Source organism: Phascolarctos cinereus, unplaced genomic scaffold (genome assembly GCF_003287225.1).
Source record: "Phascolarctos cinereus isolate Bilbo 61053 unplaced genomic scaffold, phaCin_HiC Scaffold_9;HRSCAF=440, whole genome shotgun sequence".
Taxonomy (NCBI): domain Eukaryota; kingdom Metazoa; phylum Chordata; class Mammalia; order Diprotodontia; family Phascolarctidae; genus Phascolarctos; species Phascolarctos cinereus.
In genome coordinates this window covers 247809625-247822734 of record NW_027556402.1, presented here as the reverse complement: position 1 = coordinate 247822734, position 13110 = coordinate 247809625, and the positions used below count along the sequence as shown (strand labels likewise).

The 13110-nt window shown below is 35.8% G+C and overlaps 1 protein-coding gene and 1 pseudogene across 1 annotated transcript; both read right to left on the bottom strand.

Annotated features, from left to right (window-relative positions):
- Positions 1-1947: 1947 nt before the first annotated feature.
- On the bottom strand, positions 1948-2906 carry LOC110199636 (olfactory receptor 8U3-like). Its single transcript, XM_020974516.1, is given in 2 exon segments — positions 1948-2504; positions 2507-2906. Coding segments are annotated over 2 exon segments (957 nt in total).
- A 4731-nt stretch (positions 2907-7637) lies between these two features.
- LOC110199474 (LYR motif-containing protein 1 pseudogene) lies at positions 7638-8003 on the bottom strand (annotated as a pseudogene).
- Between the last annotated feature and the right edge of the window lie 5107 nt (positions 8004-13110).

The window sequence follows — 13110 nt, the reverse complement described above, 5'->3', positions numbered from 1 at the left end:
AGTGCAACATAGGGGCCTGGAAGCGATCTTGTAATCTTAGTTGCTCCAGCAACAATGCACACAGTCTGGGAGCTTCTTCTCCGATGGAAAACATTCAAGCTTAGTCCTGATGGAAGATTATGTCACTTGGAATTAGTAAAGCTATATTGAGAGAGGCTTGTTCATGGCAATAAAATTTTCACCCACACTAACTCTTAAAAAAAAAATAGATACACAGTATGTAGCTCACTAGGGCTGAAGTCAGGAAGACTAGAGTTCAAATCTAGCCTTAGATACTCACTAGTTATATGATCCTGGGTGATGCATTTAACCTCTATTGCCTCCATTCCTTTTATTGAAAAAGAAATGAAGACAGTTTTGAGGACCAAATGATATAATATTTGTGAAGAGCCTGGCATGGTTTCTGGAACATAGTTCTGCTTAATAAATGCTTGTTTCCTCTCTCCCTTCTGCCTCTTTTCTTCCAATTTTCCTTCCTTTTCTCTTTTGTTCCCTTTCTACCTTTCTCACTTCTTCCATTCCTTCTTCCTTCCTTTCCTCCCTCATTCCCTTCTTCCTTCCTTCCTTCCTTCCTTCCTTCCTTCCTTCCTTCCTTCCTTCCTTCCTTCCTTCTTCCTTCCTTCCTTCCTTTCTCTTTATTTTTCATTTATGTTTTCTTTTTTTCTTCTTTCTTTATTTTTCTTTCATTCATTTTTCTTTCCCCCTTTCTTTTTTCTTCTTCCTTCCTTCTTATCTTCCTTCCTTCTTTCTTTTCTCTTTTTCTCTTTCTTTTTCTTCCTTCCTTCTTTTCCTTCCTTCACCATAGCTTGCCTCCTCTATAAATTCAGCATCCACACTTAAGCTTGTACTCAGTGATAATTAGCATGAAACTTTGACCTTCTCTTTTTTTTTCCTCAACCACTTTGCCCTTCCCTAGGCCTTTGGGTCAGATAGTCTCTCCCAGCTTTGGCACTATGATTTTATGGGCCATGCCTAATTTGAATTCTATGGTTCCCATAAGCAAAGTTCATACAAGTCAATAGTGGCAAAGCCAAATCATAATGCAGACTGTCAGTTGAGGACTCTTTTCATTGTACTCCACTGTTTCCACAGGATGACAGCCTTCTCCAACTGTATACGTTTTCTCTGATGGACAAGTATAGATCAATATAATGTCAAATGAAACTATCTAATTGATTGAGTCAAGCTTAAATAATAATATTATCTAGCATTTATATATAACTTTAAGGTTTGAAAAACAATTTACTCATTTTCTCTCATTTTTTTTTTCGAAAACCTTGTGAGGTAGATGCTATTTTATAGCTGAGGAAACTGAATCTGAGAGAAGAGAAATAATTTTCCCTGGGTTGCAAAAATAGGAAGTGTTAGAGGCAGAATTTGCAATCATGTCTTCCTGACTAGGAGTACATTACTTTAGCCATCAAATTACCAGTTTTGTTATTGTTTCATAAATTTCCAGTCATTTTTTAATCTTTATGACCTAATTTGGCATTTTCTTGGCAGAGACACGGGATTACTTGGCCATTTACTTCTCTAGCTCAATTCATAGATGAGGAAACAGAGGTAATCAGGGTTAAGTGACTGTCCCAGGGTGACACAGTAAGTAAGTGTATGGGGCCAGGTTTCAACACAGGAAGATGAGTGTTCCTGAGTGCAGGCCTGGCATGCTATCCACTCTGCTGCCTTGCTTCTTCTTAAACACATTCATTTCACAGTGGTCTTAAAATGTGGACAATAGTAAACTTAGCAGAATTAAGAAACAGTACCATTTTGCTATGGATTTAAGATAGTGGTTATTTCAAAAACATATAGAAACAATTGTGATACTTTTTTTGTTCAGAAATTAATTTCACATTATCTTGCTTATAGCAAGACTGAAAACAAAAGTACCTTGTAAACTCAGCCATTAAGGATATTGGGATACTGTCTGCTGCTGGATGAGTTGATTCATTTGCCTAAATGTCTTAGATGAACAACTGCCCAGCTATTTCCCAACACTTTCCTAATAGCTGCTTTTACTTCCTTATTCCTCAGGCTGTAAATGAGGGGGTTCAACATGGGGATCACCATGGTATAAAACACTGATGCCATTTTATCTGTGTCAAGGGAATGGTTTGAGCGTGGCTGCAAATACATAAAGATCATTGTGCCATAGAAAATGGTGACAGCCACCATGTGGGAACCACAGGTGGAGAAGGCCTTGAGTCTGCCCTCTGTTGAGCGGATCTGCAAGATGGCGGCAATGATGAAGACATAGGAGATGATGACAATCAATAAGGAAGAGATTATGTCAAATCCAGCAAAGGCAAATATCAAGATTTCTTTCACATGAGTGTCTGAGCAGGAGAAGGCTAAGAGAGGAATGTCATCACAGTAGAAGTGGTTAACGACATTTGAGGCACAGTAAGAATAATGAAATGTGATGATGGTGTTAAAGAGTGCCATGGAGAAGCAGTATATATAAGGAACAGCTACCAACTGTACACAGAGTCTGTGCGACATGCAACAGTGTAGAGTAGGGGTTTACCTATGGCTACATAGCGATCATAGGCCATCACAGCCAAGAGAAACATCTCAAGATTTACAAATGAAATGAAGCAATACACCTGGATGGCACATGCATGGAAAGAAATAACATTGGTTTCCTGAACAAAGTTAATGAGCATTTTGGGGGTAATGGTAGAAGTAACAGAAAAATCCACAAAGGCCAAGTGGCTGAGGAAGAAGTACATGGGTGTGTGAAGATGGGAACTGACCTGGATTAGTAGAATCAGGCCAAGATTTCCCACACCACTAACAGAATAGATGATGAGAAATATGATAAACAGTACAACCTGCAGCTCTGGATGGGTGGTAAGGCCCAAAAGAATGAATTCAGTGACTTCAGAATGATTGCCTTTAGCCATCCTTTGGACCTGAACCCTAATACAACACCAGACTGTGAAATACCTTGATCATGAAATTGAATTTCTCGTTTTTTGTGGTGAGGATTCATAGCATTCAGATGTAGGATTTGGAGGCGTAGCATTCAGATGTAGGACTCAATCTATTTTCAGAAAAAAGAAAACAAAACAAGCTGGAGAATAGGAGCATTTTCTTAAGACTTGAGATGCAATTGGATTTGGGGGGTTAATATTCAGTGCCATCTGGGTATCTTCTCTCATTCTGAAAAGCAAGATTCCTTTGAATTAACTACAAATAAGGAAATATCCTAATTGGAAATGATACATCATAGTTCAACAGTAGTTTTTGCTCTTTGTTTTTGGAACAAATCTCTGCTTTTATTGGCATAAAAAATTTTGGACAACAACATGGATTTTTTAAGAACTTACTATATGTCAGGCATTGTGGTAATGCCTTGGGATTCTAGGCTCAAAGAGTTCACATTCTAAAGGAAGAGACAATATATGAACGTATGTACAAAGATGATGAAGCGTAAATGAGTTATAATCCCAAAGTGCAGACATTAGCAGTGTGCGTGTGTGTGTGTGTGTGTGTGTGTGTGTGTATGTGCACGTGCGCACACACATGTGTGCAGGTAACTTCCACCTACCAACAAAGTTTGACCCCTGACATACACCTCCTATTCTTAGACAATTTCCAGTTTATTCAGAAGTCAAGTGACTTGTGCAGGGTCATATAGACTTTAGGTTTCAGAGACAGGTCATCTCTCTAATCTTTAACTACAATGACTTTATTATTACTAATAATGTTTTTATGATTGATAATACTTTTTTGCTTGAACTTTTAATATCTTACATACTATTACTCTATCCTGGCATGTTTTTAATTATTTTGCAAAAAATTGTTATTCCGTTATTTCTTGCTGTAGTAAAAATACGTGTTTTCAGACTGGGTAGGCTAGTAAAGATCTAAATACATCATAAAAATGGCTAAGGATGAATACAGAGAAGTACAGAAAGATATTCATGGGCAGATGCAACATCAAGTGAACATAGGCAAGAAAATGACATACCCAGTGACTACAGCAATGTAATTGAAAAGCACAACCACCATGATAACAATAAAAAAGGTTACAAAATTGCAATGAATATGCTTGATGCTAAAGAAGAAATGCGAAAATGAACAAAGAAGAGAACATTCCTTTCCACTGCTTTTTGGAAGTGGGAAGTCCATGGATGTGGAACGTGTCATGAATTTTCAGACTTTTTTAATGTACTGATTGTTTTTTACTGACTTTGTTTTTTCTTTTTTTTCTCAAAAAAATCTTTGTTATTTTGGAGAGCTCAATAAATTTAGGGAATTTAAAAACATTGTGTTAATAAAAGCGTATTTTAAAAAAAAGTGTGGCTTGGGAAATATTTATGTGCAGACAAGACATCTGTCACATGAAATGAAAGCATTTATTTTTCTTACCTAGTGCCTTTTCATCTTGGGTAAAACGAAGTCTCCAGTGCCTACATAGAACTTGAATAAAAAAGATGGCTTCTCAATGTTCTTGTCAGTTTCATACCTGATAAAATCACATATTTATAGCTATCAGTCTCCTTAGACATCTAGTCAATGTCATAATTTTACAGATAAGGAAATTAAATCCCATAAAAGGTAAATGACTTTCCCATGTTGAAAGAGAAAAAGTACAGCTAGGATTCCAATCCTGGTCCTTGATGCCAAAACCAGGGTATTCTCTGTTCCACTCTACCATAGAGAATAAAACAAATACCATTTCCAGTCTAGATTTAAATTGCACCCTCATTCCTAAGGCATGTCACAGCAAACAACACAGCACAATATCAGTCACATTCTTGACCAGAACATTTCTGCTTCTAAATTGTCTATGATTGCCCTGATGGCAGCAACTCTGGCTTCCAGCATGGGATGGGGAGAATAGCATTGACATGGTGACCAGAAAGCACAGGTTCAAATCTTTGCTTTTTATAAGGTTAACCTACCTGTCTTTATTCATCTGTAAAATGAAGAAGATAGGCAAATTTCTCTCTCATGCCCATTTCACTTCTGATCAGCAGCATCATAAATCACAGGATTCTGTGTATCTCCAAGTCATTACCACAGTGAATATTGCCATAGGCCAATAATGGGACTATAGAAATAGGAAAAAAATGCTAATGCCATGCATGGGTCAGTAAATCAAGTACTGCCTTCACTATGGACTGCTGGCAACGGGGCTCCCAGCAGTGGAGGCTGGAAGGAACTAAGAAAATGAAGCACACAATTCCTTGTTCTGGATCAAGCACTTCTGTTTGTGGCCTTGGAATTTCAAATCATATCACTGAGCAATAGGGGGTATGTCATTATTGCTAGAGAGCCACCTTCAATGTCAGGAAGACTGGAGTTAGAATCTTGATTCTGATCTGGTGGCATGATCCCGCTGAAAGCACATAGCATCTCTGTGGTCTAGGCAAATCTCTATGGCTATAAGCTACAGAGATGGCATAGATTCGCTTTAATAGAGGGAATTTCTTACCTAGGAGATCTGAATAACAATATAATCCCAGATCCTATCTATATCCCTATCCATCATCTTGTACCTATCCATATTCCTTTCCCAGTTCCCAACCTCTGTATGCATCCTTGTCCCAATCCCTGTGCCCATCTCTATCACCATCCTCATCCCTTTCTGTATAGGGCTTACCAACAAATCTTTGAAGGATAATTGGCATAGAGTTAGAAAGATTGTTGTAATCTGTTATAATCCCTTTTATTTTATAGATGAGAACCTTTGGGGGTAAGAGAGGTGAAGTAACTTGCGTAAAGTTACATAAGGAGTAAGTGGCAGAATGTGGATTCAAATATAGTGGCCTAGCCATAATTTTGGAAGTTGACACTCAAATATTCTATAATTTTCCTTTACAGTGAAAAAATTAAAATTCTTCAAGAATTGCTATACTCTGTTGCAACATTCATTAACTATTCCTTTTTGATATGAAATACTGTCTGATATAATTGTTATCTGTTCCTTTTTGAAAATAAGGACAAATAGAGGCAAAAAGTATGTTTAGCAAGAATAGATGAAGAACATATCAAAAATATATGCAAAATTTTGTTAAATTTATATGAATACTAGTCATTTGCCAATTGATAAATGGTCAAAGGATATGAACAGGCAGTTTTCCAATGGAAAAAAAAATCAAAACAATTTATAGCCATATGAAAAAATATTCTAAATCATTATTGATTAGAGAAAAGCAAATTAAGACAATCTTGATATATCATTTTACACCTACCAGATTGGGTAAAACAAATGAAGGGAAAAGCAAAATATGTTGGAGGGCATGTGGAATAACTGGGCCACTGATTCACTATTGATGGAATTGTGAATTGACCCAATCATTTTGGAGAACAATCTGTAATTGTGACCAAAGAATTATTAATCTGCCTTTGACTACGCAATGCCACCCCTAAGTCTGAGTAGGGAAAATGGAAAAGAATCTCTATGTTCTAAAATGTTTATAGCAGCTGTCTTTGTTGTGACAAAGAACATTTAATTGCAGGCATGCACATTAATTGGTGTATGGCTGAATAAGTTATGGTATATGATTGGAATGCTACTATGGTATAAGAAATGATGAGCTCAATGATCTTAGAAAAGTATGGAAAAACTTGCATGAAATAAATGAAGAGTGAAATGAAAAGAACCAAAAGAACACTGTATATAGCAATAGCAATATTATATATTTGAAAGGAATATCAGGTTGTGCATAGTAGATTTGCAGTTTCATGTATGATCATTTTTTATTGTACTATATTATGGAAATGCTTGTTTTATTCCATAAGTTAAAGCTATTTTTAAGGTACGTATATCAAGGCAATAAAGAAACCAGTGAAAACCTGGTGGCGTCCACTATACCTGTGGCTAGAAAACTGTCTGCTCCCAAGTATTCTCTTTAATTCTTCAGGCCTAGTAACTACTGTAGGAAATATATATATATATATATATATATATATATAATATTATATATATATATATATATATATATATATATATATAATGTTGATTCTTGGTCCCATTGGCATCTATTCCCTGATGATACTCCTGCTTCTTTTTAGATCATCTCTTTAAAAGTGTTGATGTTTTCTGGAAATAGACTCAGGTCATTTCTCAATCTTTAATTTGTACAATAAGAAGTTGGCAAGTTTAGTTCCAATTGAAATTATAATATAAATCAATGACGGTTAAATATGCATTTATAAACTGCATTTGCTTATTTTTTCAGAAAGCCCTATGGAAACACTCACAGAGGGCCTACTGTTATGTCAAATTCAACACATTCAAAGCTGAACTCATCCTTTTCCATTGAAAAATTCATCCCAACTCCCAACTCCAACTTCTTTATTTCTGTTTGATAGCACCAATTCCACTTAAAGTCTAGAATCTTGGAGTTATTTTGGATTCTTCCTTTTCCATTATGATCTAGTCCTTTTGAGACTCTGGAGTTATTTTATGGTTGGTTTCTTCCACCATAAAATGTTGGTCTGGGTCACCTTGAAGTTCTCCCCTTCTAACTCCATACCTATGCTACTGTGGTCTAGAATACTTTTTTTTACCCCTTTGTCCTTCCTTTATTTGACTTGACTTAAGTAGAAAAGATTCATCATCTAGTTTGTACTCAGGCCCTGCCTGGCTCACCATTCACGCAGAGAACCTATTTTTTGGATTAAGAAACTTCATTGTGAGACTTGAGATATAATGGTTTGGAAAACTTTCTTAGCTTCTGGGTTTGAAGTCCACAACTATGTAAGGGAGTGAGGGCCATTGGAGGCAGGTGAATTGGCCTTGGATATGGAATCTGATAATGCAATCCTATTTCAATTCTTGCTGTGCATTCATCTATACATAATTTAATTAGTTCTGAATCCATAGGATTTTTTGCTTTTCTGGAACAACATTCTGGCTTCATTTATAATGTACTGCTTTTCTCGATGGTATCTTCCATATGCCCTTATTCTGCATGCCACCTCCTTACAAGCCTGAAAATCCTCTGGTACAGCTTGAAAACTTCTTGTCCTGTTGCTGTTTTCATCTCTGAGTCCCTCCTGTGATTTCTCCAATCTTCCCTAAATAGAAACATCATGACTGTGAAGTAAACTGATCACTGCTGTTAGGGAACATGACCCATTCTTAACACACGAAGAGGCTTAATACTTCTTACCATCACACTGTTTCCATCACACCCTCCACCCACCAACACACCCACAGTGCGGAGGAGAGGAGGCTAGAATACTTTTAAAGAGAACATTACCTACATCAGCATCAATATTGTTTTTAAGAATAACTTTGAGGCAATGTTATTTTGACTATTATAAATACCCAAATTAACCATAACCAAAGGACATATGAAGAAAGATGCTATGTGCATCCGGAGAAAGAACTCATAACCAGAAGTCTGTACAGAATAATTTTACATATTATATGTGTAATGGTAGCCATCTCTAGGGCTTGAGAAAGGGAAGAGAAAATTAACATTGCAACTTTATTATATATTTAAATGGAGTATCAAGTCATACATAATAGATTTGCAGTTCCATGAGTAATCTTTTTAAAAAAAATTATACTATGTTATGGAAATTTCAGTTTATTCCATAAATTAAAAATGAAATAAAATAGTATTATATCTAAATAAATACACATAACTTAATTAAAATATTTTATTGCTAAAGAAAAATGCTATCCATCATCTGAGCCTTCAGTAAGTAGTGATCTTTGTGATGGTAGAGGGTCTTGCCTCAATGTTGATGACATTTTACTGATTAAGGTAGCAGTTGCTGAAGGTTGTGGTGACTGTGATAATTTCCTAAAATAAGACAACAATGATGTCTGCTGCATTGATTGACTCTTATGTTCACTTGGACACTTAGAGACCATGATAAAGTTATTAATTGGCCTAATTTCAAAGGTCTGAGGAGAGGGAAAAAGATGGACGAATGACTGATCAATGAATCAATCACAACAAACATAACATTTATAGATTAAATTTTTTGTTTATATGGGGGTGGTTCATGATGTCCCCTAAAATTATAACAGTAACATCAAAGATCACTGAGGACAGATCACCATATCAATAATAATAGCAATGATAATGATAATTTGGAATATTGTGTGAAATTACACAAATGTGACAAAAAGATATAATGTTAGCACATGATGTTGGATAGACTTGCCAGTTGACTTGCTTGATGCAGGGTTGCCACAAACCTTCAATTCATAAAAAATGTTGTATCTGCAAAGTGTTATCAAACAAAGTGAAATGAAATATATTAATAAAAATCCCAGTGGGATTAACTGTCAGAAAGTGAAAAAGAATAACATCAGGGATGTAAGACTTAGGTATGGAAGGAATCTTAAAAATCAACTAACCTAAACCCTTTATTTTACAGATGAGGAAACTGAGGCCTAGAGAAAGAAAAATACTTATTCAAGGTCACATAGGTGGTAAAGAAATAGATCCAGGATTCTAACTCAAGTTGTCTCACTGCAGTTTATCCACAAACTTTCTAAGTAGTGATATAAGCATATACTTAGGGAAAATAAAGAAATTAAATGACAAAATTTCTAGAGAAAGTCAAAGCATCCAGGGGATGTAGGAAGAAATAAACAGAATCCATAAAACATTTTATTCCTTTCCTCTACACTAGCAGTATAGCTATCAAATATGATAGCAAAGATAAATTAAACATAACAGTAAGAAAAATACAAATACTGGGTTATTAAGTTAACTTGGAATTATATATATTTCAATAGAAATAAGAAAGAAAAAAAGGAAGAACAAGGGAAGAAAGAAAAATGAAAGAAAAAGAAAAAGTGGACAGAAAGAGAAATAACATGAATAGTTAATTATGAAAAGGTAATGTCTTGCTTGAAAAAGTGGACTATTGTGTTTATGTATCTGTATGTGTTAAAGTGTTTCTGTATTTCTATATGACATATATGTGTGTTTGTGTACATATGTTTCAAATACTATCAATGAATATCTCGAATATTTTTATGAAAGCTGAAAATTTGATAGAGAAGTTCATCTATAAGAAGAAAAGAAAAACAACTAGACAATTGGAATCATGGTGAAATGAAAAGAAGACTTTGCTTAGTCAGGAGACTTGGGCTCCAATTTTACCTACTGACTGTAATCCAGGGCAAATCACTATCTTTCCTTATTCCTTGGTTTATTCATTTGTGCAATGGGTAGAAATGTAAATACTACCTTTCCAGTTAATTGCAAGAAAAATGCTCTATGAACTTCAAAGTGCTACAAAAAAGTGATTTTTTTCTAGATATGTAATAAAGCTACACATATAATAAAGCTAGTCTTTTACTACTTGATTTTAGAATACATTACCAGGTGAAAATTATAAACATCACAAAATGTTATGTCAAGATGGGGGAAAATCAATGAGACTAAAGATATTAAAAAAAAAAAAAGATTGAGACTATTATAGAAATGTAATACGGGCCAAATTAAAAAATAGCATAGCAATGGGAAGATTTCAGTAAGAAATGGTTTCAGACCCAACAAATATCTATTATGGAGAAGAATTGACTTTCAATCAATGTACAAGGTACACTACACAAGGCAAACATGGATCAAAGATTTAAAACAACTATAATTACAAGTTTGCAGAGTATCATATTTATCCTAGATGTAGAGTTGAAGTGAATGTGTGACGACTGATTAAAAGGAAGCTATCAGACCAGAGGACAGCTAGGTAGCATGGTGGATGGGGGTGCTAGGTCTGGAATCAAGAAAATTCATCTTCCTTAATTCAAATCTGGCCTCAAACACTTAATAGCTATGTGACCCTGGATAACTCACTTAACCCTGTTGGCCTCAGTTTCCTCATTTTTAAAATAAGCTGGAGATGGAAATGGAAAATCACTCCAGTATTTTTCCCAAGAAAATTCCACATGAGGTCACAAAGAGTTGGCCACAATTGAAAAAATAACTGAAAAAAATCAAACTAAATTTAGTAAAGATAACTGGTATTTACATAGAACTTTAAGGTTTTCAAAGCACTTTAGCTATATTTATTTTCTCCTTTGAGCCTCATCACAATCCTTCTATGCAGCTTACGTGTATATCATTGAGCTTGAGAAAAGTAAATTTCAGAGAAATTAAGTGAACCAACTCTAGTCACATAGTAAATGTGAAAGGCAGGATTGGAAACTCATTCTTCTTGGCTCCAATACATTCTTCTACATTGTGTCTCTCAGTGAATGAAAGTGGTTGAGTGTGTGTGTGTGTGTGTGTGTGTGTGTGTGTGTGTGTGTGTGTGTTCTTAGAGGGCAGCAAGGGGTACTTATAGAGAAGTGAAGTGAAAGAACTTCCCCATGTTCACACAGTATTTTTCTGAGAGAGGGTCTAAACCCAAGTATTCCTAGTTGCAATGTTAGACCTTATATCCACTCTACTATGCTATATTTTAGCATAAACCCATATTTATAGAAAAAATACACACATGGGTATTGTGAAGTGGATATGACCTTTAACATCATTAAAACTTGCGTTCAGATTCTTCCTCTGCTACATACTGTGTGACCCTTGGTAGAGTCAGTAAATTCTTGGTACCTTGGACAGCTCTCTAAGGTCACAAGTTATAGACAAATTGCTGTTATGATGGAGGAAGTCTCCACACCCTAGTGTTTTTACAGCTTTCATTGTGATCTAAGCTCTTCAAAGCATGGACTGTTTCAATTTTATCTTTCTACTTTTAGTACCTAGAACCCAGTAGGTGATTTATAAGTACCTGCTTGGTTTCTCTCTCTCTCTCTCTCTCTCTCTCTCTCCCCCTCCCTCCCTCTCTCTCTCTCTTTCTCCCTTTCTCCTCTCTCTCTTTCTCCTCTCTCTCTTTCTCCTCTCTCTCTCTCTCTCTCTCTCTCTCTCTCTCTCTCTCTCTCTCTCTCTTTCTCCTCTCTCTCTCTCTCTCCCCCTCCCCCTCTCTCTCTTTCTCCCTTTCTCCTCTCTCTCTCTCCTCTCTCTCTCTCTCTCTCTCTCTCTCTCTCTCTCTCTCTCTCTCTCTCTTTCTCCTCTCTCTCTCTCTCTCTCTCTCTCTCTCTCTCTCTCTCTCTCTCTCTCCCTCCCTCCACTGATCTATCTAATCTAAATTATCTATCACCTGTCTATCAAAATGTATATAAATACTGAATAATCCTGACTTTTTCATGAAATAATATTGATGTTCTTTTGGTGTGTGTTCCTTTTCTGTGTCTCTTTCAAACAAACCTTGGTTCAGTGTTCATGTTATTCTATTTCTCCTATCACAGGGGAGGGGGATTTGAAACTCATTCACACTAATGTGGAAGTGATTTTGTATTTTAGTACCTTCAGGAATAAGTAAATTTACAAAAAGGATGCTGTGAAAAAAATGTCTATTCCCAAAGGAATTAATCTCTAATGGTGGAATTTCAGGCATCTCATGAAGGAGATATCTGACCACTCGAGAACATCATTTGCTACTCAGATTCCACTACCTAGGCAGTATTGTCTATGTGGAAGACCATTACTTACATGCTGCTGCACAATCCCTGGCATTGAAAACAAATAATGTCAGGGAAATGGTATGGTGAGAGTCAGAGGGCAAGGACCCTAACTGATAAATGATAATAAGGAGATGTTCATGAGAGTAATGATGGTGGTGATGATATGTTGGTGATGATAATAACTCACATTTATCTACCCCTTTAAGATTTATAAAATGCTGTCAAGTTTATAGAATGCTTTGTAATTTAGGTGATATAGCTATTATTAATCCCCTTTGACAGATGAAGAAAATGAGGTTTAGGTATTTTGAATGACTCCTTTTATTCACACAATTTGGTAGATAAGAAGATGCCTTTCTAACTTCAACTTAGCCATAGACATAAAAACCAGTTCTTGAACCCAAAACCTAAGCTAAATCAGTTTTGTAGCATACACAGCTGGGCAGTATCTTCATGATCATTTGGCAATTTTATAGACCATATCATCTATCCATAATTACAAGGGGCCTTGAAGGCCTTCTGATCTAGCCTCCATTTTATCACATAAGGAAGCTGAGGCCCTGGGAAAGTTAAATGATTTTTTCTAATCTCATCTATTCAGTAAATATCAGGTGAAAGATTTGAACCTAGGTCCACTCACTCCAGATTCAGCACTCTTT